Genomic DNA, 27911 nt, shown 5'->3' on the forward strand with positions numbered 1-27911 from the left:
TAAGGAGAGAGAGAGAGATCTCGTAAGTGCAGTAAAAAAAGATGCATGGATCGTGTGGTTTGGACATGGACTTAAACAGAACAGGAGTGACTGGCGTGTGAGCATGAGGCCTGCATGCATGCGGCAGTAGGCTTCAAAGAAAGAGATCCCGGTGGGAGAGAAGAACTGAACAAAAGAGACCCGTGCTTGAAAATGTGCCTCCCTGGAGATGCGGCCAAGTGAGTGGGCCTTCACATGAGGAGGGGACCAGAAACCACGGGATGCCAGATTTTCCACCCTGAGGGCAGGCAAAAGAAGGCTCTGGCTGGCTTGTCGGGAGTGATTCCAAATACCTGGGTCCCTATGCCTTTGACCGCTACTTGCTCAGCTGACCTGTGACTGCTGGCACTGCAGCCTGGAGCCTTCCTGGTCAGTCCAGACCAGAACACTGGTGAAGCCCTCTCTGGTGTGAGAGGCTTCTCAACATCCTGTTCTCTGCAGCTCAAGCCCCAGCCCCCCCCAGGGCCTGCTGAGTGAGGAACCAGTCCCCAGCTGCTTCCCCGAGGTGCGGAGTGGGAGGCCCTGAGAGTGCAGCCTGCGCCAGCCCCTGCGCCCAAAGCTGACTCATTCTGCAGACTCGAGGCTCCTTTGGCAAATGTGACACCGGTTTCAGCAGTGTGTCCCCCTCTCCCCCGAAGACACTCATTTCTGTGACCTTATCTTTCTACTAGTCCTAAAGGTCACAGGCTGCTCCACAAATGAGGAAACAGGGATAAACGTTACCAAATTCTGACCAGAACCACTGGCAGAATGAAAGCCTTCCAAATCTCAACTCGATGCAGCAGTCTGAGTGCCTATACCTGAAAGACAGCTGCTGGGAACTCCGTGCGGGGGATTAGCTTGGGGGCTACCTAGGCTAAGGCAATGCATGTTCCAGAGAAACTGTCCCTAACGTCCTCCCTTGCAGCCAAAAGGCCTCTGAGCAGATGCCTATCCCAAGGTGTCCCCTACCCTTGCTTATGCGCAGATTCAGGACTTGGAGGGAGGCCAGAAGGAGGTGAAGGAATCCACGCTTCAGAACTTCCGGATATTATCTGATTGCTGACCATCTGGTGTTCCCAATCTTTGACCGAAAGCAGAAAACTTCCAGGACCAACAGTATCAGGCAACAGTTCCGGCCCTGGGCCCTAACTATCAATACCTGGTCTCTTTAAAGGATGCAGACCGGCTGGTGTTAATCCAAATCACCTGAGGGCCAATTCTTGCCACACAATCAGCTGTATCGCTTCAATACCCTGGTCAAGCTTTTCACCACCACAAACATTGCAAATGTTCTCACTTGAACCCACAGGTGGCTGACCATGTAGGCCCTCTAGAACAGCAAGTGGGTTCTACTGCTCTGAGGGTCCCTCTTATTCTACATAACTGCAACACTGAACCGTGAACGGTGGTCTCCAAAACAAAGTCATCCAGACTGTCAAAGCTGGGGGCCAGACACACTGACCTCCGCCAGGACAAAGTCCTTCCTTCCTCACGGACGGCGCCTGAGAACCACAGGAGTTCCCACAGATCAGCTGGTCGAGCTGTTCCTGGCTTTGGCTGAAACAGTCCTGCTGACTCAGACTACTGAGGGCAGTACCGGTGAACGACAGGTTTAAACTGGATATTTAAGAGCAGCCCAGGTGAGTTTGATGATCTTGCCAGACGTGGAAGACAGTGGTCTTGCCCACCCACATCCAAGACGCCCAGCATGGTGAGGCGTGTCGGTGGCACAGCCAGGCCCAGAAGCCATGCCACTGCTCTCAATTCTGGGGGCCCTGTGGCTTCCTGCCCCAGGAGGGGATGTGTAAGGGAACGCTGAAAAAGCAGCTGGGCATTGGATCAGCTCTGCGTTCAGATTCAAATCTGAGTCCCACTGAAAAATGAAACTTATCTGACCCCGATCTAGAATAAAGCAAAGTACTCAACATAATAAAAAAAAAAAAACTCTCCCATGTTAAGTGCTCTGTAATAGGTCTAAGCCAGCCTTTCGGCACCCTTTCATCAGTTCCTGAGGCCTCCTGGACATTCCCTAATGGTCAGTACTTTTAACATAAACCACCTAGAGCACCGAGGTGAAGATCTAATCAAAAGATTTCATTTTGGGGCTTCCCTGGTGGCGCAGTGGTTGAGAGTCCGCCTGCCAATGCAGGGGACACGGGTTCGCGCCCCAGTCCGGGAAGATCCCACATGCCACGGAGCGGCTGGGCCTGTGAGCCATGGCCGCTGAGCCTGTGCGTCCAGAGCCTGTGCTCCGCAACAGGAGAGGCCACAACAGTGAGAGGCCCGCGTACCGCAAAAGAAAAAAATAAAAGAGATTTCATTTCTTAGACAGTTGAGAGAAATGATGGATTGATTAGTGGACACTGAGCCAAGGCTTGGTGGCATCTGTGCACTTCAGTTATCCATGCCCACTCCCTTCAGCCCAGCCCTGGGGAGCCAGCCTCGGCTCCAGGACAGAGAGGGGCCGGGAGGAGAGAGCGGGGCCAGGAGGATGGAGCACAGCACTGGTACCCACACAGGGCCCACGGCAGACGCTCATTCACTGCTGAGCAGGGGAAACCCATCCCTTAAAAGCTAAGTTCCTGCAAACACCAATGTGGGGGAGGAGACCACCCAGCCTCGCTAACGCCCTGCAGTGTCCTCAGCTTTGGTCACCTGGACAATCGCAACAGAAGTGGGCAAGTCGGAAGGCTCACCTGCTTTCTGACCTCCCTGGTATGAGGGCTTTGTGCCTCACTTTTTCTTAACTGAACTCTCTAAAATCCAACACTGTTCAACAAAGCATTTCAGAAGCCAGGAGCAAACAGCCAGAGTCTGTTCGTGCTCGCTCTGCTCTGATGGCAGCTGAGGCCTCTCTGTCGATTGAACATAAAACAGAGGAAGGAGTGTGCAAAGAAGAGGCATCTTCCAAAGCAGGGAATCCCAGAATGAATCCTAGCAGGAGCCCCTGGGATCTGGGTTTGTGATTCTTTCTGACTCTGCAAGTGGTCTGTCATTGCTCACTTGTCCTTTGAGAAGCCTCGAAATACATCTTGCAGCAGATGCCGTCCACCTACCTGCCATCTGCACGAGAACCAGATGCCTCTGATTACGAACCTACCAAGGTGCTGCTGAACAACGGCTGTTTTTTTAAGTCACTTTTATTGACCACCCAGTGGCCTCGCTTTCTAGGGTGAAGGCAGCCTGGGCAGGATGGCAGGTAGCCGGGGCCACAGCCAGCCCCGCTGTCCTGACTCACGACCACTTGCTGCCTCTCATCTCCCTACTGCCCTGGGGCAGCTATCTCCGGCCCAGGCGAAGAAAGAGGAGCTAAACAGCACAGCCTCCGGTGCAGACCTTTAGAGCAAGCCCTTCGTGGATGGAGCTTATTCTCTTTAAAAAAACAAGCACACTTCTGGTGTTACCCAGCCAGGGTTCTGATGTCCATTCCCCCAAGGGTCGCCAGAGAGTGTGCCAGAGTGCTGCCTGGTTTAAGCCACCAACTGAACGACTGCATTACAGGGCCCGAGCAGCCTCGGGCCCTGCCATCCAGCCTCCCTGTGTTCTGTGTGCTGTGACCCAGTGGGAACCACCTCCCCCAGTCACACAGGTGCTTGTGGCCAAGCTGAGGCTAGAGTCCATGCCTGTCCACTGCTCACTGACAGGCGACTCACACTCTGTAACTCACAGGGCCACGTTTCAGCGCGGGGTGGGGGCGGGGACATTTCTAGGGTGCATCCTCAGCAGAGTAGAGGAAGTCAGGGACACAAGACGTGGCCTCATCACAGAATGTGTAATGAAACTAAAGAATGACTAATGGTGCAGTGAGGTCTTCAGGGTCAGCCTGCCATCTGAACAGGTCAGGGGAGATTTCCAGCACAAAAGAAGGGTGGAAAGAGAGAGGAAGGAATGAGGACAAGAACAAAACCTGGGTAATCTGCCAAACTGACAATGGGTTCCCGGGTAACTGAGATAAAGGCACGAGCATGGTGGGAGAGAAGACGCTCTTTAAAAACAGTACATGGGGCTTCCCTGGTGGCGCAGTGGTTGAGAGTCCGCCTGCCGATGCAGGGGACGCGGGTTCGCGCCCCGGTCCGGGAGGATCCCACATGCCACGGAGCGGCTGGGCCCGTAAGCCATGGCCGCTGAGCCTGCGCGTCCGGAGCCTGTGCTCCGCAACGGGAGAGGCCACAACAGTGAGAGGTCCGTGTACCGCAAAAAAAAAAAAAAAAATTAAAAAATATAAACAGCACATAGCGTGGAGAACAGATTTCTACCCAAAGGCTCTCAATCTGACCAGGAAACTCCAATGGGAGAGAGGGGTATGATTCTCAACTCTCGAAAGGATCCACAGGAGAATTTAAATAAAAAACAATTACTGAAAGAGCAAATGACTGTTAAGTGCTGTTTTTCCCAGAGGAACGGGAGACATGAGCTCTTTCCACCGGTGGCTGGAGTTCACCATGTACAAGGTGGCTTATGACCCCATCACCCCTTAGAAATTGTTCCTCAGGATAAATGTCTGTCCTGGGAAAAAGGTATTGACATATCTAACTACCACTAACTGGGAGTCTACCCTAACGCCCTCTGCCAAGCTTTCCTCATGATCGTGTGCCAACTGGCATCTCCACTGGAGTTCTGCCTTGGACAGGACTGTCCCCTGAACACCTGTTGGTCTCACTCTCAAGTTCCCACACCACATCACAACCTGGAGGCTGCCTGGTGTTCTCTGCCTTGTGCCCACAACTTCACCCCGGGACCAGCAGGCTGGGGCACAGCGCCTGTGGCATCCCTCCACGTCCAGCTCCCTCTGGAGGACTGTGCACAGCAGTTGTGATTGTTTCTGGTCTAAAGCCCAGAGGGCTGCAGCTGTCTGACTGGGCGACAGGTAACCCAAGGCATGAGCGAGCTGTCAAGCTGGAGCCCAGTGGGGCTCAGGGTAGGGTTGGTGAGGGCAGCATCGGACACATTTTCAATCGGTGTTAAGAACTGCAAGCATTTTCTCGTTAAAAGAAATCAAATAAATAATAAACGGAAAAGGGAAAAATAAAGAGAGTGACGGAATAAATCAAAGAAAACCCTTCAGAGTGGAAGAGTTTCTTTTCTGTAATAAGCTGCTTTTACTTTGTTTCTTTGGCTCTCACTCCATTGTTGGAGCCTGATCCTCAAAAGATACCCTAGAGGACTCCCGGAAGTCGGGGTGTCTCAGGTCCATGAGAAATTTGGTGGGAGTGAGAATATGAGTAGAACCTGCGGGAGAACAGAGGCCGGCTGACTGCTTGAACAAAGGTACGTTACCGGAACATGCCAACTTAGGCCTACGTTTTATGCAGCCAATGAGGTACGAGAGAGCGAGACGCACGCGCACGCGCGGAGCACACGCCGTGCACACGCGGCGCATGCGCACATGGGCCACGAGGACGCCCGGCATGCACAGAGCGGGCGGGGCCACACAGCGGGCGTCAGCGGTCTGCACCAGGCCTCTCCACCGATCCGCAGGGGCGATCCTGTCTCCCCGGGTCTCCACCTCCCAACAGGGAACCTCGGGTCGGGCCAGCGTGGAAGAGGGGGTTACAGCGAAGCCTGGCTGTGACGGCTTCTGCCCAGGAAAGCTGTGTTTCAGCAGAGAGGTAGCCAACACGCTCATGCAACACGTATGCAAGCAGGGAACACCGAGAGCTCTGGCACAGGGGCCCACGTAACCAGAAAGGAAAGAACACAGAGAGAAACGGTGACCAGACAGGGGAGGCTTCAGGGAGTGGGGAGGGGAGGGGGAGGTGCGAGCTCCCCAATGAATGGTGGTATCTGGAAGGCAGGTTGTGAAGACAGTGCCAGCTCCATCTTGATACACCCAGGAACGGCCACATGGACTGGTCTGCAGAACCTGCTCACTCTGAGAGCTTGGGGGGCACTGCGCCTTGGTCCCCCCAAAGTGGAGGTATAAAACTGACACATCTTATTGAGATCGGGGCAAGGGCGGGGCCCGGGCGGGGCCCAGCCAGGGCAGTAGGTGCTGATCACCTCTTGCCAATCAATGTTAAGAGGTACTCTGGGCAGGTGCAACTCCATTTTGTTAAGGACAAGATGGGACAAAAGGAAGGCGTCTGGAGAAAGCAAGATTTTTCTCAGCTCACTCTTCCTCTTCCAGCCGAGAAACTGGAGAAGCTCCTGTAGGCATGAAAAAGGAGAAAAATCTTCTCCTCCTGCCTTAAGTCAGCTCTTATAAGTTGCTTCCTTTCTTCTGGAAAGCCAGCAGGAAATAACCAGAAGGGGTATGACAGACCCTGAAGTAGCAGGAACTGGCTGGGGGCACCCTCAGCAGAGCGCAGGAGTCAGGCCAGTATGTTTCAGGCAGTATCTGCTCTCACTCCTCGTCTGTGCGTCTCCAACTGACAAGTAAAGGAGCCGGTAATCATTTACCGTCCGTTCACTGAGCGTCTTCTGGACGTGAGGCTGGAGGCCAGGAAACTGACACCACCCTACCCCCCACCCCCCAGCCCCGGGCCAGCACCAGGCCTAGTGCAGGCTGTAAGTGGGTGCTCTTAACCCCATTTTCGTGGGTAAGGAAATAACAGCGTGGAGAGGAGAGGCACTTTCGAGGTGACCCACGTGGCAGTGGCAGAGCAGGAATATCAGCCTGGGTCTCTTGGAATCTGTGACCAGGCTCTTCCCACCACATGGGGCTGCCACTCGTCAAGAGACACAGTGCAGACATGAGGAAGGAACCCTTCGCTCTTCAGCATCTGCCGTCCACAAACATGTCTAGGGACTTAAGTTTTTCAGGGGCAACAGAGAACCGAAGACAGAATGAAACACCAAAGCATGGAATGGAGTCCAAGTGCAGTGAAGCGGTCCCTTCCCTCTAGAAAACACACCCCACTCACCTATGAGCACTTCCCACTTTCCGTTGGCTTGGGTCACCTCGTAAGCACAACGCATCTCATTCAGGCTCACGCCCCCCAGGATGAAGATGATGAGGCGAGGACCACTGCGGTACTCCCCTGGGGCCTTATTCTTATGCCAGTGCCCATAGCGGGCGCTGGGGCAGGAGAGAGGGGGAGGGAGAGGGAGAGAGAAAGATATTACTCATGTTTATCTACATCCACAGCATTCATACTTCATACCTCCGTGACGTGTTACACACTCGTTCTGTACACCAGTGACCGAAACAGAGTAGACGCTTAGCGAGTGTTGGCTGAACTGAACTGCAGTGCAAATTATCAAGCACTTTGGCTGCCGGGAGAAGAATCACTATGAGCGCCTGTGCTGTGACCCCGTCATGCAGGCAACAGACGGGTTCAGGTCGGCTTTAAAGCTGGACATTCAGCAGCTTCACCCACATGATGGTGGTCCTGGTGTCTCCCCCGAGTTGTACAGTTCTGGGCTTGTCTGGGACACTCTGCTGGAGGGAGCAGGAACCACAGAGTCCAGGGCCTGTCTGTAGCCGGCACATTGATTCACTGGACAGATGTGCACCAGGCGCCTCACTGGGCTGGGGCCGCCCCAGCACCGAGGAGCTGACCTGAGTGACATGCGGCTCTTGCCAACCAAGAGCTCAGGCTTAACTGGGGTGGGTGGGGCGAGGAGGGTGGCGGGAGGATGGGGGTCTGTATCGCGCCCCAAGGAGAGGAGCTCAGTGCGGTGGGAACAAACACGGGGGAGGGACTTCAAGTGCCGACTGGGCATCACTGAGGAAGGCTTCCTGGAGGAGGTGACACGGAGCTGCCTCCTGAACGACAGGCATCTCAGTGGCAGGACAGTTCCCCAGGTGCCCCCCCCCACTCCTGGCCCCGGCTTCCCTCAATGGGCCTTCACCTTGTCCTTGGAAACAATGAGAAATTGGTTGCTTCCAGGCTAAGAAAATGGGGAAAACAAAACAAAAATCAAAACAAAATGAGGGGCCATCTCTTAAGAAGATCATATATATTTTTTCTTGTGTGGAGAATTACATTGAGGATTTTAAAGTGTTAAATCAGCCTTGCATTTCCTCAAACCCTTCAGCAAGATGCATTGCTCCTTGTATATGCCACTGGGTTTAGTTTGCTAATATTTTATCTATAACATTTGCCTCTCTGTGCTTGAGGGAAGTTTTATTTAATGCCATTTTCAGATTTGCTTTTAGGATCATGTACTCATAAAATAAGTGGGAAAGTTTCTTCTCTCTTTCTGTTATCTGCAAATGTGTTAATGTTGAGTGGTTTCTTCATAAAATACCAGAAGAATTCACCATTGCATCCATTTGGTTGGGAATTTCTTTTGTGGAAGTTTTAAAAGTAACTAAAAAGTTAATAGGGGTCACTGAGTTTCTATTTTTTAATTGTCAATTTTTGCAATTTATAAAATGCATTTGTCCATGTCATCTAAATTATCAATTAAATTCGGATAAATTTGAAACAGAACGAGGAGAGCAAGTCTTCTCTGAACAGTGGAATCTTTACCCTTCTTCCTGACTTAGGACAGCATTAAAGCCACTTTCCACATCACAAAGGCCAGCCCAGAGGACCTCACAGTCACTTTTTTTTGCCTGTGCAATCATGTTTGTCTGCCGTTGTCAGCCAGCCTGGCTGTGGTACTGTGTGGGATTTTGTATTTCACTCCAACGCTGGCAATAAACATTTGGCCTCCAGTGGCATCATGCAGGCCTGAGAGTGACGACAGAAGGGTGGGGGGGGGCGGTGGAGAGAGAAGACGGGCGGGCAAAGTACTAGTATAGTAGAGGCACATGTATTGAAAAGTGTTACCCTGGGAGCCTGGGCCACACACACGAGGGAGGCAGAGAAGAGATTCTGGAGGCAAAATGTGTGCCTAGTGTTGAGAGTCCCAGGGACTGGCCGTGGAGATGTGGCCTGCAGAGCATAGCAGGAAAAGCTTCTGGATGAACATGGCAAGGTGGTGAACAAGAGGAAGAGCTTTCGAAAACATATGCACAAGGCCTCATGGGTGGCCAAGAAAACACAGAGGGCTGGAGAACCCAGAGATGGAAGCATGGATTGCTGTCTGCTCACATCTCCAAGCTGAGAAACGTCTGAGCATCACCAGGTACGTGGCAGAAACCCAACAGACCCAAGGCATCCACGTTTCCATCATCTATGTTTCCATCAAGGATGAATCTGAGAAATGTGGCTCTATGCAGATGACGTATTCATCCCTTTCTTAATTACTAAAATTAACTAATGAATGAAAAGTGAGGACAGGATACACCAAGTGCCTACTCCATTCCAGGCTCTGTTCTAGGCACTGAGGATAAAACAGACACGAATCTCTGCCCTCAGGAGGCTGACATTCTAGTCGGGGGAGACTGGCAGTAAACAAGGTAAATACTAACAGCACACTAAGAGGTGGTGTAATCTATGGAGAAAAAGCAGGGAAGGGAGACAGGAAGTTGGGGTGCTATAATTTTTTCACTATTTTCTGTAACACTTTATTGAGAAATAATTCATGTATCATACAATTCACTCATTTAAACTGTATAATTCAGCGGTGTTCAGTATAGTCACAGAATTGTGAGCCATCACCACAATCAATTTTAGACCATTTTCATCAACCCCCAAAAGAAATTCTGTACCTATTAGCAGTCGCTCCCCATTCCCCAACCCTTACCCCCATCCCCAGTTCTGAGCAACCACCAATCTACATTCTGTCTTGAGACTAGCCCGTTCTAGACATTTCATATAAATGGAATCACAGTGTATGTGGGCTTTAGTGATTGGCTTCTTTCACTTAGTATAATATTTTCAAGGTTCGTCCATGTTACAGCATGGGTCAGTATTTCATTCCTCTCTTTGGCTGAACAATATTCCATTGTATGAATATACCAGGTGTTTTTTAGCCATTCATCAGCTGACAGACATTTAGGTCATCTCCACTTTTGAGCTATTAGGAATAATGCTGCTAGGAAGACTGGTGTACTGTAATTTTGAACAGGGTGGTCAGGGAAGATGGGAGAAGGTAACAATTTATTAAAGACCCGGAGGAGAAAAGAGGTGAGCCATGCAGAGATACCTGGGGAAAGATCATTTCAGGCAGAGGGAAAAGCAAGTGCAAAGGTCCTGAGGCAGAAGTAAGCCTGGTGTGTTCAGGGAAGAGCGAGGAGGCTGGTGTGGCTGAAGTGGGGGAGGAGTAGGGAGTGAGGGAGGAACGGGAAGCCAGGGGCTGAAGGGCCTCATGGGCCGCTGCAAGGACTTGGCCTGCACCCTGGCTGTGACGAGAAGCAGTGGGAGGGTTCTCGAGGGTCATGAGGCGTCACAGCAGGACTGCCGTGCGGCTGCCATCCAACCAGACACGGTGCCGCTTGCTCCCTGCTCGCTTGCTCAGGAACTTGCACTCACCTGACCGCGGTGGTGCTGAAGGAGGCAGAGGAGCGGGTGGAGATGTACGGGTAGTGCTTGGTGTCAAGTCTGTCCTCAATGGTGTCCTGGAAAGAAGAGACACAGCTATCGACCGGCCATCTCTTTGCAAAGGGCTGACGCAATCAAGGTAAGACAATTCGAAGCACAAGTCACTCAGCCAAAACCATGGCCATCTTTGCAACAACCAGAGCTCCCCTGTCCGCTGCCCACTGCTGGGCACCTCACGCTGAGCTCGGAGCGGGCTGACCAGATGCTCCATAACCAGCAGATACAATGAGATAAGTTTGTAGGTCAGCTCTTGAAGAGAAGTTTTTTTTTTTTTTTTTTTTTTTTTTTTTTGTACACGGGCCTCTCACTGTTGTGGCCTCTCCCATTGCGGAGCACAGGCTCCGGATGCGCAGGCTCAGCAGCCATGGCTCACGGGCCCAGCCGCTCTGCGGCATGTGGGATCTTCCCAGACCGGGGCACGAACCCCCGTCCCCTGCATCGGCAGGCGGACTCTCAACCACTGCGCCACCAGGGAAGCCCCAAGAGAAGTTTTTTTAAAAAACCTGCATTGGGCTTCCCTGGTGGCACAGTGGTTAAGAATCCACCTGCCAATGCAGGGGACATGGGTTCGAGTCCTGGTCCGGGAAGATCCCACATGCCGCGGAGCAGCTAAGCCCATGCGCCACAACTGCTGAGCCTGCGCTCTAGGGCCCCGAGCCACAACTACTGAGCCCACGTGTCACAACTACCGAAGCCCACACACCTAGAGCCCGTGCTCCACAAGAGAAGCCACCACAATGAGAAGCCCACGCACCGCAACGAAGAGTAGCCCCTGCTCGCCACAACTAGAGAAAGCCCACACATAGCAACGAAGACCCAACGCAGACAAAAACAATAAATAAATAAAATAAACTTTAAAAAAAACCTGCATTATTTTTTCTTGCTTCTCTTCCACCCTTTTATGTTCCATGTGAGGTTATAAATGTCGCATCCTGTCCAATAAACTCCTGCCCCTTGCCATCCGTCTTGAAGACACTAGGCATGGGCAGTCTCTCAGGCAAGCTGAGGCCTTACAGCCTCAGTTTCCCAAGGGCCTAATTATCTGGTGGGTGGATCCAGCTACCCACCCCCTGCTGCCGAGAAGTCTACACTCCTAACAGCTACCGTGTGAAGCCCACACATGTCTCTTTGGGGGACTGGGGTTGTGGGGGGAAGGAAAAGGGAGCAGAGAACAAAGGAGGGAAGGAGACAGAGCGGTTGATCCACTCTGCCAAGCAAAGAAATGTAATTGGTTTCAAGATGTCTCATGTTCACCCATCTTTTTGGTTTGTGGGTTTTAAAAATAGAAAGCCGACTCACTATATATACTTAAAATATATTTATTTTAACGTACGATCCAGTGGGAACACATGGACTGCTATGAATTAACAAAGGGATCCTGGCCAAGACCTTTCATTCTCTGGACCCCAGTCCTGTCCTCCTGTCAAGGGCAGGAACTGGAAAGACCATCTCCAATTCCCACCCCAAAGCTCCCAGGGTGCGTCAGGATTCTACACAGGGTTTCCTCGACCTCGAGCTACAAGAAGGGGAGGAAGGGACACCGCTGGGCTACCTGACTTTCACAGATACGAAACACCTACTATGCGCAAGGCTCGGTGCCAGAGGACACGTCAGGTGAGGGCACAGGACCAAGGTCTAAAACGATGAGCCAACACAGAGAGCAGCACACACATGTAAAGAGCATCCCTGACACATGCTGTGGGAGTCCAGGGAGGCCTCTGTGGTGCTGGGTGGTCAGACAGGTGGGCCAGTGTATGGGACTTTGCAGGAAGGCAGGATTCAGGAGGTGGAAAGGAAAGTGAGAACTCCAGGCAAGGGATAGGGCTGCACAGAAACACGACTGGCAGGGTCTCTGGCTGATGTGAGGGCTGAGGGAGCGGAGCAGCGGGAGAGGAGGACGGGCTGGGATCTCTTTCCAGAGGCCCTCCCACCCTGCTGCGTCCTTAGCGTGGCGCTCCTTACTCACAGGACCTCCAGGTGCTGTGACGGGTGTGGTTCCTTCGGCTGCAGTACCATTGAGGGGTCTCTACTGTGGGGCTCAATAGTGTGGATCTGAGGATCCACATCTGACAGTCTCCTGGGGCTGCTCTGCACAAACCCTCCAAGGCCTGGGTGCAAATCCCCGGGTGTCACCCCCACCCGAGGGCAGGTGAGGCTGAAGCCCCCAGGCCTCAGGTGCAGAGCCCCGGGCCCGGCTGCCCTTGTGCCCTCGTCTCGGCCCGCGCTGACCTCCATGATGTCTTTGATGATCGGGGTCCATCGTGAGAGCTGGTAGGTCTGCTCGCTGATGCGCTCCTTCCGCTCCGGTTTGCTCCTGCGACGCAGCGTGGACTGAAAGCAAACACACGAGCCGAGGCTCCGAGTCAGCGCCTGGGCCCGCGAGCCCTCACTGGCCCCTGGGCTCTCTTCTGGGAGTCAGTCCTGGCAAAGACTAAGAAGTAGGGAGCTTTTCCTGCAAAAGTCCGGATGATGCCCCGTGGGCTCCAGCCCAAGAACCTGGAGCAAACTTGGTTCTTCAAAGCCAGGAAAAATGGCAAACGTGGGTCAAACGGATAAGTGCCATTTCTTACAAATGCAGGGAGTTAGTTTGTTGTCAATTATAGGAGAAAATACTGCTTTGGTGTGACTTTGATTTTGCTTCAACAGCACGGGAGGTACTGAATGAATCATCTCTGTTCTCATGTGGTCCCTTTGTGAACAAGGGCCTGAAAGCGCCAGATGGCCCCCAGTCACAGGTCTCTGGTCTGGTGGCTCCGGAACAAAGCTTTTGACTCTAAGATTCCAGAAGGAGCACACCTACATCCCTGCTTTACCAGCACGGAGGCGTGAGCTGACTCCCTGCAGGAAGTGGGGTTCCTACAAGCAAGGTTCCTGGCGGGGGGCTCTGAAGAGTCCTGGAGCCCCCCGCCAGGCCTCTTCCAGAGCTCATTGCTGGTTGGGCCCCCCACACCTAACCCCACTGGGTCCTGAGTCATTGTCAGAGAAGCAGACCCAAAGGTGGCAAGGCAGCGTGGCGCTAAGCGTTGTGTTCGCAACCTCACAGAAGATGCTGAGTCTAAGTGTCCTATGGCAGAGCCAGGCTGACTCAAGACACGTGGGACAGGGCTGGTATGACTCCTATTTGGGGCGGGTTCACAGACACAGCTCAGCTTTGTGACTGTGTGTGCCTCCTTGATGTGCCCGCCTGGGTTCCTGGTGCTACGCCTTGATTTTATTTATACCTCTACACCTGCATCCCTCTGATTTTATGTTTTCTCTTTCTCAGTGTTGAGTGTGTGTACTGTAAGCTGCCTTAAGTCAGTCAGGGGAGAAGAGATGAGAGCCGCTGTCTCCCCTCTGCCTCCCCCCGATGCTGGTGCTCACGTCCGTGACGATGGGCACCCCGAGGTGGGCCATGTTGGTGATGATCTCACTGTCCTCCGGGGGGATCTGGGCGTGCTGGATCAGCTTGTTCAGGTTTTCCTCGGTGATGCCTGCGAGAACAAAAACCCGATCACCACACCAGCCCCTGGACATCACACACTGAGAAGCAGAGCTAAGTGCCTGGGGGGACAGTGCCCCTTTTCCTCTTCAGGATTAGTGGGAACCAATCCGCTCATGGCATCAAGGTTACTCTAAGACAAGACAAGATCAGGACTCAAATTCCACTCTACCCTACGGGCTATGACCATCAGCAGCTGCGCTTCATGGTCTATATTTCCATCCGTCTCCTGCTTCTCAGCCGTCAGCACCACCCCTGGCCCACATCACAGTCAGCTTGGACAGGAGAGCCTCTGTGTCCATCTTTGGCACAATGGACACCTATGGACACTTATGGGCAGCAGATGTGGGTTAAAATCAGTTATTTAAAGGCACAGAATACAAATGTGGGGCAAGTTAAAAGTATCTAGCAGAAATGCTCTAATAAACTGGCCATAAAGCCAATAGACTCTCCCAGCTGTCCCCACCCTGTCCTCTTCGAATTATGCTGTCCCTTTGACTAACTCCAGAATCACTGGGGGACACTCAGCCTCTAGTTGCAACTGATCTGCCTACATGACATTTCCCCAGATGTAAAGAGCCCCTCAGATCTTATTAAACACCCCTTTCCTTGTCTTTTACACTGTTTTCCACTTTGTTCTCTCTCTCCCAGCTGCCTCATTTTCCCCAAGAAAGGGCCTATCCCCCTCCTCTATGTCCCACCGTTCCTACCATTCTTCAAAAAGATGTAGAGAAGGATGATGCGGATTTTGTCGTAAGTGCTGACATTCGCGTCCAGCAGAATGGGGACAATGGCTCTCATGGGGTCCTTGATCTTCTCCCCTTCAGCATCCGTGCCCATCGCCAGGTCCTGCAGAAAACACACCGTGTTGACCCCACTTCTGGCAATAGTCTGGACAAATGGTAACTATCAGAAAACTGGTTATCCATAAACGTCTGGGATGTTTAGTTTGGTTGGGGGAAGGTCTTCAGCAGGTGCTTCTCTCTCAATTAATTAATCAGAACGGGGGTAATCAGCACTGGCGTCTACGGCATCGGTGAGAACCGAGGAAAGCCCCAGGCTTCGCTTTCCAAAACCAGAAACCATGCTGATTTGCCATCTTGTTTCAAGGCAGGCTGTTCCCTCCAGGTGAGTTCCAGTGTACGTGTGCCAATTCCTCAGGGAAAGCCTCAATCCTGGTAGGTCCTCAAGAGGGACAAAGCCCTACAGAGGGATCGGGGCTTAAGGGGATACACTTCCCACATGTGAAAAGCTTCAATATTATAAGGTGCCTCCGCCTGGCTGGACTCTTTCTGCTCCACTCCCCTTGTGCCCGCTGAGTTTTAACTACTCTAGGATTTTAACCTCTGTTTTTAATCTTCCAACCACTTTCAGGGAGAGGAGGAAAAAACATGGGCTCCCTGCAAATCCCACTGAAGGAGATGAAGGGGGAGGGGGTGCTAACAGTGGGACTGAAGATAAAGAGTGAAGTAAGCGCGGTCTATGGCCCCGCCCTCGCAACTCAGGCAAGAGGCGGATCCATTCTCAACAGGCCCGAGAAAGCAGCACATCAGTGTCAGCAAACCAAGAACGATTTGGTCTCGTTCTGACACCAGCAGCTGCAACTTTCTCTGGAGCTCTTACAGAGGCTGCCGGAAGGTTGCCTTTTTTCTCTAAAGATCCCAGGAGTCCGTAAGGAGCATGACCTCAAGCTCAGGCCTCTGCCCAGCCTGGGCCAGAGGAAGGTGGGGCCCCTCTCCAAGGCCCTTTCCCAGCTCAGCGCAGCCTCAACAGACATCTGCTCAGCAGGACCTGGCTCTAACACTGTCTCAAAGTCAGATTTAATGTGACTACATAGCACAGGGAGATCAGCTCGGTGCTCTGTGACCACCTAGAGGGGTGGGAAAGGGAGGGTGGGAGGGAGGAGATATGGAGATTTATGTATATGTATGGCTGATTCACTTTGTTATAAAGCAGAAACTAACACCAGTGTAAAGCAGTTATACTCCATTAAAGATGTTAAAACAAATAATAAATAAATTAATTTAAAAAAATTTAATGTGACTAGTTCAACGAATACCACTGGGCACTTCTGGAAAAATGTAAACTTCCAAGGATGAATCCCAACTGCATTTGTACCGTTCGCTCTAGGGATAACTTATCTTCTGGACAGTCAAGTTCTTTTGGAGAGGACGCCTTGTGTTTGCAAACATCACCCATGAAATTGATGAATTTCAGCAGGGCTACTTCTCCGTAGGAGAGAGTCCATGAATCAGGACTGGTCTTACAAACCTAGCTGAGCCTGTCACATCAAACCAGGAGATTTAAATCTTAGCCTCACACTGAGAACTCGAGTTCTTTTTTCTGTGAAGAGGGACCTTTGGCTGAGGCTTCGGCATTGTGGGATGACCTCCCCTCCCTTAGAAGCTGACCCCGGTTGAGAAATGTTATCATGTGTGAGGAATGTAGTGCCAGGATTAGTGACGCCACACGACACTCCTGGAAAATGTGGCAGCTTTGTTATGTCCCTTTGCAGACGAGGAAAAGAAAGCAGAGAGAAACAAGCACGTCAAACAAACCAGTGACAGGGACAGAACTCCGATCCCAACTGTGATCAGGGAGGCTGTGGGAGAATTTCTGACCTTCGGCTGCCCTACCCACTTTCAGCCTCTAGGTCTCCAAGCTGGTGTGGCTATGGCAGAAGGGAAAGACATTCAGGATACAACCTTCAGCCAGCCCTGTCAATGTAGGGCTCAGCGCTGCATACATCTCTCTTCTGCCATTCCAGGGAGCCTCTGGTAAGTCAGACATGCAAAATCCAAACGGCATGGCATTCCAGACCAATCTAGTCCCTACCATTGAGCGTGGAACTGCACTGGCTCCAGAGAGTCGAGACAACACGATCTAGCAGGCTTTCCCATTTCTATTTCCTATGATTCTGCAGGGTGTTCAAGGTCAGATGTTAAAATTCAGTTAAGCAAATAAATGGGCCTGGCAGAAAGAGAAGGAAAAGGCCCTACCTGTTCCACCCGGCAGAGTTTGTCCACGGTGCCTTGGTAATGCTTCATGCAGTCCTCAGCAAGGTGCAGGTGGGTCGAATACTAGGACAAAGCAGAGAGCGTGTGGTCAGGGAATCACTCGCTGATTTGCGCAGCATCTACTAAGCACCTGCTATGTACTGACACGGTGCTAGGCACCAAGGCGTCTCCAGCCTCATAAAGGATATGAAATATGCGTTCAAGCAGGTTCACAGACACTGCTGGGTAGAGAATTGTGTGTGTCGGGAAGAGGGACAGACCACCTTCTACAAGAGTCAAGAGGAAGGAGAAATCCTTTATGGGGGTGGGGTGGGGTGATGGTTTCACAGGCACCCACAAATCCTTTCATACTCCTCCCTCCAGCAGGTGGCGCTCAGTCCCCCGCGCCTTCGTGTGGATTTAGTGACTCGCTTCTAAGGCGGAAGCGATGTGTGACTCCCAGATCATTGTGACTTCCTCCGAGGTCTCCCTCTCAGGCCCACGGGGTGAGGAATTGGAAGGATACAGAGAGAAAAAGATGAAGAGGAGAAAAGAAAATCATGGGAAATGACCTGTCTATCCCAACCTTTCATTGTTTTCTAATAAAAACTGAAGATGACTAAAAACCTGTGGATTTCCATGAATCAGCAAGGGTAGAGGAGCCTTTTCGCAGCTGCTTATATGCACGATGCGAATGGATCATTTTGGACCGTCATACCTTGCTGAGCTCCTTCTGGTACTGGGGCATTTTCTTCAGCATCTGGGACAGGTCCCGCATGGTGGTCTACGGGAAGAGGGAAGCACACGGTCTCACTCCAACGGCCCCGAGCTAAGAGGGTGGGCAAGGCGGGGTGGGCGCAGGACAGGACAGCAGCCAGCACCGGACTCCCGAGTGCTCACTCTGTAACCCCCCCAAATGCATCTGTTAAACACAAGATCACGTGTGTTTAGATTACCACCTCTCTGGCTCAAAAAATTATTGATCCGAATACCGTGACTGTGTTATAGGTGGGGAACTGACCTCTGAAATCTAGCAATTATGTTTTATTTACTGGACTAGAAAGTTACTGAGAGCATAATTCTTGCCAGGAAAGAACAGTTTTTCGTCTGCATGATGCTTTTCTGCATACTCAGCTCAAGCAATCATGGAATCAATTCACATTTCGTCTCCGCAGAAAGGACGTAGTTGTGTAGACAGGTAGGAAGAAGGGAGAAGGGAAGAGAAGGCTGGAATCTGCATCCTGACAGGTGGAAGGGCTCTGCTGACTTTCTAATTGGGTGACCCACCTAATCCCATTCACGTACCTAAAAGAAATGTATTGAATGGCTACTACATACCAGGCACTTTTAGGCGCTAGAGATACAAGGACAAAAAAAGGATTTCTGCCTTCATGGAGCTAACACTGAGCAGAGGAGCCATTCTAAGCGAGTGGATTAGCACTCTTGGAGGGAATCATGCATGTGGGTGCAGAGCAGAGACACCTCCCTAGTCTTGGCTCAGAGAAAACGATGGCTGAGCCAAAGGAAAGGGACCTCATAAGGCAGGGCCGAGGCAAGGAGCACAGGCATGGCTTGAGCAAGGCGATGGGGGCAAGGAGGAGGGAGGCAGAGATGAGAGTCTGTGGGGCCCAATGACCTGGGCGCTGTAAGGCATGTCCACGGTGGGGCTTGATTCTACTGGAATCAGGAAATCGCTTAATGGTCCTAAGCCAGGGAGCAACACAGTCAGAGCGGCATTTCTCCTAAGAGGAGTAAAACACCTCTGATAAACAGTCAGGAGGAGGAGAGGCCCAGGTGAATCCGGATATAAATTCTAATGCTACCACAAGCTAAAAAAGGTTTTAGCAAGTTCTTCTGGCTTAAAGTGAATCATGATCCAGAACAGAAACACTAATCTTCAGAGTAACAAGGAGAAGAAGCTCTATACATATCAAAAGGCGGGGGGTTCAGATCTCAATTTTGAATACAAAAATAAGACAAAATGGTACAGACGAAAAGAGGACCATGACCCCTCTCAGCCCCCAACTCACTAGTCCCGTGCTGAGGAGGCATCTTCCCCACCCCTAGAGAGAAAGCAGGGATTTCTGCTTTCTCTGGAGCACTGGAGCATGAGTACGGGTTTACCTTCTCTCCAGTATTCATTCTCTTGCTGGAAGAAAAATCCTTCAGAGAACGGGTGACTTCCCTGGAAGACAGAAGGAGGCAGCTAAGCTTCAACGCGGCACCAAGTGTCTCTATATGATGCTATAGGAGTCATGCAAGATTCCTCCTTTAGGAATATGTGCTGGCTTTTCTTGCCCGTAATGCATACATCTAAAGTGATTTTCTAAGAGGAGAGACAGATGCATCATTTTCCTAATACTTGAACCCGGGGTCTCCATACCGGAGTTTGCAAGACAATTTGAGAGCAGAAAAGAAAATGTTAGGACATCTATTTATATAATTTTACTTCATCCTTTTCAAATTTATGTTTTTTGTATATGCTATAAAATATGCGTAGTAGTACAATAAAGCATATATTTAATGCATGAATAAATTATATACTGGCAACGTGAATTAACATTTTTCTAAAGTTAAGTGATCCAGAAAGTTTGGAAACTACTTTTCTAAACAACAGAACTATCCTAGGCTGTAATAGTTTCTCACTCTTCCTTGTGAATTTCCTGCCGGATAGCACCAACTCAGTGTAGCAGAATGTGTCTTTCTGCAAAAGCAGGCTTGTTATCTAGAGTTTAAAGGTCTTATTAAAAACTTTCCAGTGTTAGAAACATTTTGAAATACTTTCAGAGCAAGGTACTGGTTTAGCACATGTATCAGTAAATACATCAAGGCTTGCTCAGAAATTTTAGGTATGACAACAGGGAGGAAGGGGACACACCAGCTATATAAACGAAAACTGAACTGTATGTAGTGGAGTCCGGATCCTTCAACAGAACAAACTGGCTTCAAGTGTTTAATGTTTATAAAGCATCTTACTGAGAGAGCTACAAATGCTTTCTAAAAATCCTAAAAGCAACCCTAACACAGAATGGATTTTCTAACTTCATGAAGTCGCTGTAGCCTGGGCTCAGATATCAGAAGGGGTTCATCATCACTGGTTAGCACATTGGCGACTCAGCAGAAGCAACGAATTCATGCACTGGTGAGTTCTGGTCAAGTTGCCCAGAGAACGCACACCGGCAACCGACAACTGTGATTGCCTGTGTCGGTGGGGTGAGCCCTGGAGCCTGGGGCAGGGCTGGCCGAGGCTAGGGGAAGGGCGCAGGGTGGGCTCTTACTGGGACACCTCCGCGATGTGCTTGTGGCGCAGCGCTATCCAGAGGTCGTCATCCTCGTCCAGGAGCACTTCCTTCACCCTCGCCTCTCCAATGCCGCTCGTCTCATACCTGGAGAGGAGACGTCCCACAAAATTCATCCAATCCCCCTGGTTCAAAACAGGCAGATGGGGCTTCCCTGGTGGCGCAGTGGATTAAGAATCCGCCTGCCAGTGCAGGGGACATGGGTTCGAGCCCTGATCCGGGAAGATCCCACATGCCGTGGAGCAACTAAGCTCGCGAGCCACAACTACTGAGCCTGCACTCTAGAGCCCACATGCCACAACTACTGAGCTCGCGAGCCACAACTACTGAAACCCGCACCCCTGGAGCCTGTGCTCCGCAACAAGAGAAGCCACTGCAGTGAGAAGTCTGCGCACCGCAACGAAGAGTAGCCCCCACTCACTGCAACTAGAGAAAGCCCGTGCACAGCAACAAAGACCCAACACAGCCAAAAACAAATTAATTAATTAATTAAAAAAAAAAAAAAGTAGAACTCCTCCTTGTGGAAGGAGCAGGAGAAAAACCAAACAAACAACAAAAAATAACAGACAGATGTTCACACGAATCTGTCTGAACATCAAGCAAGCACCCCAACCATCTGATGTGTCACTATCTGTGTCAGGTCTGCTGCATCTAAAAAGGCTAATGATTTCTTAGGCAGAAAGAAACCCAAAGGTCTAATCAAAGTCAACTGACTTGAGGTCCTGGTTTAAAACCCCCAGGGTCAGTTGGTGTGAGCTCCATCAGAGCCACCTGGCTCAGGTGTGAAGTCAGGTTATAGGTGGGTTCAGAGGTACTTGAAAGGGAAAGGCGAGGATCACACTTGTTCCTGGTTGGAAACGGCCTGGGACACCATCCTCAAATGTGAGGGACCTAAACAGCATTCTGCAGCTGCCTGCAACTGGCCCTCAGCAAATTTTCACATGTGAAATCATGAACATCTAAAGGAAAGCAAGAATTACAGGTACCAAAGCTGAGATTCAGTCATATTTTTAGAACCTTCATTTTGAAATAACTATCTTTACGGTTAATGTTATAAAATAAAGGACACGAGAACAATATAGCCTGTTCCCACAGAAAGAAAAATAAGTTTTTAGAGACTGAGTTTCTGATGATTGCTACCGAGAAAAATGTTGTTTATAATGAAGCAAACTGCAAATAAGATTCAGTCGGAAACTCCTGTTGATATACTTTATCATCATCATATTTCATGATCTGTAGTTAAGAAGTTTCAACTCTGAATAAGATATGCTCTGACACACACAAGTCAACATATTAACACACCCAAGCCAGCTATGAACTGAGGCGACATGAGCTGTGAAATAAAGATCGAAAGTTCTTGTTCTCTTTGAAAGGGAGAGGAGTTTCTGGCTGGTGGTGCAGCTGGACTTCGGGAACTCACAGAAAAGCTTGCGGGCTTACTAGCAAGACTGTATCAATGCATCGGATTTTCCTAGGATTAACGACATCCTTTTTCTTAAATTAGAGGTGTGTTTGGTTCATTTGAAAAGCTGCAGTCACACCGGGTGTGTGTACTTACTTGTATACATCATTTTCAATCGGCAGCAGGTCGTAACTCATAGCCTGAAAAGTCAATTCATGAAGGACGGGGGAACTGGGGTCGAAACCGCGGTCCAGGATCAGGAGCTGGGAGCGTGCCTTGTCTGGGCCCTGAAGGAAGGACACAGGGAATGGTTTCATGAGCCGCCCCATACAACTCCCACTTCTCCGACTAGCACAGCTAACCCTCCTGTGAAAAGTGGCAGCAGGATGTAAACTCTGACTCAAACAGCACTAAGTCCATTTACTGCTGGACAAGGACACCAGCATACACCATGTGAGAATCCAACGTGTCTATTTCATAATGAGGGCCCTTTGATGCAGATCCAAAACTGTGGCTGGGGTCTAAAGTGAGCTTACGAAGGGGAGCACCACCTATGTTCGGCTATAAAAAGGGTGACCCATCATCCAGCCGGCCTGGGGCTGAGGGGGTCCCCAGAACCTGGGACTGTCAGTGTTTTGTTTTTTTTTTTTTTGCGGTACGCGGGCCTCTCACTGTTGTGGCCTCTCCCGTTGCAGAGCACAGGGTCTGGACGCGCAGGCTCAGCGGCCATGGCTCACGGGCCCAGCCACTCCGCGGCATGTGGGATCTTCCCGGACCGAGGCACGAACCCGTGTCCCCTGCATCGGCAGGCGGACTCTCAACTACTGTGCCACCAGGGAAGCCCAGGGCTGTCAGTTTTTAAATCAAGATAGTGATGGGAAAGTTCTGTGTCTTGATCACAGTGGTGGTTAACATGTACCTACACACGTGATAAAATTGAACGGAACTGCGCACGTGCGTGCACACACACCCCCAAGCGCGTGTACTAACTAGTGAAATCTGAATAAGGTCTGGAGATTGTAGCAATGTCAATTTTCTGGTTTTGATACTGTTCCACTGAGGGGGTCCCAGGAGGCAGGGCTGTAGGTGCTAACACTGGGAAAGTCCCAGCAAAGAGAAACAAGTTGGTAGCTCAGCTACACTGAACAGATTCTGTATTGTCTGCCCAAGGGCTGGAGCTCACTGCGCAGGAACAAGGGCGCTCACACACCCTCCGTGAGCAAAGGAAGCCAGCTGTGCCCAGGCTGCCACACGGACACTGTGGTCGCTTGGTGAGAGAAGCACGTGGGCCAAGTAAGGCTTACCTCCCCCATTGTCGGGTCATCGGCTTTGTACGCGTCGAGCTTGTCCTGGATTAGCTGAGCCAGCAAAGCATTGTCCTTGTATTCCCTGACAAAGGAGGAGGGACAGAGGGTGAACGGCCCTGCCCCAATGGATGACACTGTCTGCCCTCAGGGAGGAAGGCAGGACAGAGCAGGAGGGTCAAGGGAGACACAAGCTTCATCTGTACTGTTCTTTTACAATGAGAGTATACTCACTTTAGATGTATAATTTAAAAGGACAAATAAAATACTTAGCTCGGTGCCTGGAACATAAATGATTTTCTAGTTCCCTTTAAAAAAAACAAGCTATCCAAATGGAAACACAGGTAATATTTCCAAGCAGCTCCAGATGAACTACCACACTTCAGCAGAGGGTCCGAACCAGCCATCCTTTTCCCGTGATCAGGCTGTCTGAGTCTGACCCACCTGACTCTCACTTCCCTTAATTCAAATTCCCTTGGAGCCTGTTTTGTTTTGTTGGAAGTGGCATTTCTGCCAGCAGAGCCGGACAGATACAAGCGAGAGCCTGTGGGCCTCCCGCCTTGTCTGAGCTGGGCAGCGCTTCCTGGGCTGCTCCTGGTGATGTTCATCCTGTGGCTGCTGCCTGCCGCCTGGCCACGCTCAGCACAAAAGCAGCTCTGCTCCCAGCCCTATCCCTCCAACGAGTGAACCCCAAGACCCCATTTCTCAGCTTCCACCAGGCTTCTGTCGGTGAGGACCCTAACGGAGGGGGGCGTTGTCCCATGGGTGCACATCCCTGAGGACAATGAGGTGATGAGCATCCTTGCACTTCCTGCTCAGACCCTCTGTTCCTCCTGCTGTGCCCCCCGCCCTTCTGGCTTCTCCCTGTGGGACTGTGACTCCCACTCACGCTCCCAGCTTGACACTCCCACACCACTGCGTTCACTCCCTGTGCAAATCCCCCAGAGGCTACCCAGTGATAACCACTGAAGGGCATGATCCCGAACTTGGCATCCAAGGCCTCCAGAGATGGCTTCACCTGGCCCCACTACCCACACATACACCACGCTAGACGACCAACCCTCCCCAAACTTGCCCTTTGCTGTCCAACGTCATGCTTCTGCTCATCCCAACTGTCCACACAAAATGCCCCCTGCCCCTCATTGGTCTACTGAAATCCGAACCCGTCCTCCGGGACTGAGCTCAGATGCCACCTCTGCTCTGAAGCTGTGCTCGCTCCTCTCAGCTCAAAGGGCCCTCTCCCTGCTCTGGATGCCCAAGCCTACGGCCTGCACTGTCCTAAGACACTGGTCCCACAGGCCTACGTAGTAGGTGTGCACATCCTACCTGCCCTCCCAGATCAGGGGTTTCTAAGGGCAGGGGCTGTGTCTTCAGGTTAAGTCCGCCTGCCTAGCACTTAGCACACAGCAGGTAAGTGATAAGTGAATGACCTTATCAAATCTGAGAAATGTGTCCTTTGGAGAATTATTCTCCTTTTATTTTATCTTACTCTGAAACATCTTTGGCAAGGTGGGTATTTGATTTTTAAGGTTAGGAAGAGATGAAAAATTGTAGGAAACCTGGATTGTAGTTACAGGGGGTTCACATTTAGTTATTCACTAACTAAATATATGTATTTCATGCCCTTTTCTGTATGTATTGGTATATTCCACAATAAAATTTAGAAAAGAGCAAAAACACTGGAAAATAATGATAAATGGAGACGCTCAAATCTTGACCCTCTGGAGACAACTGCCAGACGAATGGCAAGGCCAGAGGAAGTTCCCTGCTCGGGGACACGCGGGGGGGCCACCGAAGGCAGACTGGGGCGCAGCCTTACCCCCGATACCGCACGGCCGGGTACTCCTTCAAGGTGGCGCACAGAGTTGCGATCTGCTCCGCCAGGCGCTCCAGGATCGGATTCTTCATCTGAGCCTTGTGGGGACTGTAGAAGCTTTGGAAAGAGTCAGCAGAGTCCAAGGAATACACCTGAGATGGGGAAGAAATACATATATTTCCAGAACGGTGGACTGTCATATTCATCCAGAATGGTGAACCATCAGAGTTTTTTCCAAGCTGGTAGTGAGGCTGGGTGTCTCAGGTTTTCATTTCTTCTACAAACACAGCTTGGGTGTCCCACTTGGGACTGTTAGCGACCAAACCATTACTGCCCGCAAGGAGCGTGCAATCTTGCAGGAAGAGGCAGACAACAAACATAATGAAAAGTAAATTTTATGGTATTTGAGAAATGGGTACGTGTATGAGAACATAAGCAGCAGGGAGAGAATGCCCACAGGATGGACAGGGAGGACACGAGGCCTCCTTGAGGAGGGGCTGCTTGAGCCAGGGCTTGAAGGAGGTGCAGGGTTTCTCCCCAGCAGGCGGCTCTGTGAGGGACCGGCTGGTGCCAAGGCCCTGAGGCAGGCGTGTACCTGTGTCTGATGACCAGTGAGGAGCCCAGGAGGAGAGCAGGGGAGGAGGTCCTGGCACACCACACGGGCCATTCATTATAAGTTTGAATAAATAAGGGACAGGCTAGAAATTGTGCTGTGACTGTAGCAAATAAAGGAGCTCTGTATGGATTTAATAATTTCCTATCCTCATAGTATGTTCTAAGCATTTTTCTTCTTTTTTTTTTTTTGGAGGGTCCTAGAAGACTAAACTTCCCTCTTAAACTATGAGGCTACCGGCTATCAGTATTCACTCAGAATCTCTATGAGGTAAACTACCCTGATCTGGAAAACCTGAGGTTTTAAAAAAAGGTTATTACGTCTCAAAAATATATGAGAAATATAGTATGGATGAACATGCTAAAGTTGGATTTTGTTCAATCCAGGTGGTGACAGGGCTCACACAGAGGAAAAAAATTCCTGCCCTCAAGCTGAGGTTAAGCTTTAGGCCAAGTAAGAGGGCAAAGAGACTGTCTTTTTAAAATATTCACACTCTATTTTTTCCATCTCTTCTTACCCAAGAATTGGTCACTCTCTGGCGTCTAGAAGCTGATCTATAAAGACCCAAAATGCCACAATCATCTCTTACCTCTACAAAATGCACAGAAGTTGTGTTATTTTTTTTTCTTTGCAAGGAGGAGGCATTTTAACAAATTTTAAAATACTAAGGTATAAATTTTGTATGTTCTCTCATGATCAGCTTCACCTTTACTGGTTTAACGACTTTGTTTTTTTTCCAAGAGGAGAGGTTTTGGCGCTTGAAGCGTTAACAGCTCATGACGAAGGCTACCATCTGTTCCTTCGGCACATGACAAGCTGAGGTTATCTCTACATTAAAAACAGTCTCCTTTGCAGCAAACGGGTGTTGTCTGATCCCTTCCCCTCCCCTCCTCCCAAGCTCTTTCTGGATTGGCTACTTTTTGCTTAGTCAAGGAGTCAGCCAATAGGAGTGAACAATGTAAGTGAGGATGAAATGAACACTAAGAAGGGCAGGATGGCTGCAGAAAGTCAGAAATAACTGGAGACTAACACGAGGGCATCTTGGGCAGACCCGTAAGGACTACTGTTGCCATTACATAAACGTCCACTCACAACGCGTCATTCAGCAATCCCCTCCCCCACTCTCTTTATTGCACCCCTGCCCCACCCTCTCGCACGTGGCCACAGTTCCTGAGAGAATAGCCAGGATGTGGATTTTCTATGCCCTCCCCCACGCAGCCTCACCTGGGATTCATATGGGAGAAATGCAATGTTGATTTCCGTCAGAGTTCTGATGACTTTGGCTGCTCGGGATTTTACCAGCTCGTTAAACAGGGCGTCTGGACAAGCTGCCAGAATGACAAAGACAGTAGGTTGTTTTCCTGCCCATTTTCTGGTTCATTTCAACATTCGCACATGTCCGGGGAATTCTTTATTTTAGTAGGATTTAAAAGAGGTAAACAGAAAGTTCATCCTACCCGACAACCTACTACCTCTAGGGTATAAAAGGAATAAAAGGAATACAAAACCACCTACAAGGCCCTCAACGTATAACAAAGAAACAAATGGCAATAAAGACTGAGATATTGAGAGCTAATAAAACCTATTTTCTGACATTAAGAAGAGGAAGAAAAAGAACCAAGAGAGATCAAGAAGGGATCAGGAAAAGGCCTGTAATATAAACAAACACCACACAGCTGAGATACTTATGAAAAATAAAATAAGTAAAGAAAAATAAAATCATTGGGAAATGCGATGCAGACATTTCCTCAGGGCCTCGAAGGAACTCAAGCTGCACAGGAGTCCCACTTGGTGGGGGGAGGAACCACGATTTCTCATGACTCTTCCGGACCAAACAAATAGTTTCAGGTCCCCAGAAATGTGTCATTGGTTTATTATTACTAATGCCATCTACCTGCTTTCTTTGCCACCCGTCCTCAAAGAGTATAAAATTATTCTTCGCAAGAACCTTCCCCCATCTGCTCAGTGGTGAGTTCTGCGGGGTTTTCCCCAGAGAGGACACAGGGTGAACTGTTGTTGTGCACTCTGCACTAGGTCCCTGCACAAAGCCACCACAGAGCAAGAAGACAGATTCTAGGACAACGGTACACTTCCACCTGATACAAATACCACCAGATCAGAGTGTCTTTGCAGTTGAAAAGTAGATGGAAACACACTGACGTTTACAGTGATATCTGGAAGTCTATACAATGAAACGCCAAGGCTGGCTTCGGAAAATTCTTCTCAGCATTGAACATGCTAGACCTTAGAAGAGGAGCTATTTTTTTAATCAGGAAGGGACTGCATGACATAGTAGGTTTGTATTTGTGGGCGTTTATTTTTATTTCTCATGCAATTTGTCTTCTGAAGAGAAAATAAAAGATCAGGACAAAAGTGGGAACAACCCATTTCTTCCCTGTTGGCCTGGCTTGGTTGGGGTCAGTCTGGCTGTGCAGGAAGGCCAGGGCGGCAGCTGACAGCTGTACTCACAGTCAGTGAAGAAGACGTGCGCAGCCCGGTACTTGGCAGTTGGTGGGTCCTTAAAGTCACTGATGAGAGAGTGGACAGACTGTGGAAAGGGAAAAAAAGGGAACTGAATCTAATTCTAGAAGCAAATGGAACCT

At 50.3% G+C, this 27911-nt stretch overlaps 1 protein-coding gene across 3 annotated transcripts in view; it reads right to left on the bottom strand.

The window, feature by feature from the left end:
* The window catches only part of STXBP1 (syntaxin binding protein 1), a 71798-nt gene that overhangs the window by 2647 nt on the left and 41240 nt on the right, over nt 1–27911 (bottom strand). For 2 of the 3 annotated variants that reach the window (XM_032635829.1, XM_032635830.1), the window contains 14 exons: nt 27778–27856; nt 26533–26636; nt 24699–24847; nt 22880–22964; nt 21732–21862; nt 20153–20260; nt 18999–19059; nt 17593–17658; nt 16878–16958; nt 14589–14727; nt 13761–13870; nt 12627–12728; nt 10329–10414; nt 6885–7039 (listed from right to left, as the gene is read on the bottom strand). In XM_032635829.1, the coding sequence (XP_032491720.1) occupies nt 6885–7039; nt 10329–10414; nt 12627–12728; nt 13761–13870; nt 14589–14727; nt 16878–16958; nt 17593–17658; nt 18999–19059; nt 20153–20260; nt 21732–21862; nt 22880–22964; nt 24699–24847; nt 26533–26636; nt 27778–27856 (1456 nt within the window). Of the gene's footprint in view, nt 1–5124; nt 5251–6884; nt 7040–10328; nt 10415–12626; nt 12729–13760; nt 13871–14588; nt 14728–16877; nt 16959–17592; nt 17659–18998; nt 19060–20152; nt 20261–21731; nt 21863–22879; nt 22965–24698; nt 24848–26532; nt 26637–27777; nt 27857–27911 lie in introns of all 3 variants that reach the window. The other variant, XM_032635831.1, reaches the window with a different exon arrangement.

This window comes from Phocoena sinus, chromosome 6, assembly GCF_008692025.1.
Source record: "Phocoena sinus isolate mPhoSin1 chromosome 6, mPhoSin1.pri, whole genome shotgun sequence".
Classification (NCBI taxonomy): Eukaryota; Metazoa; Chordata; class Mammalia; order Artiodactyla; family Phocoenidae; genus Phocoena; species Phocoena sinus.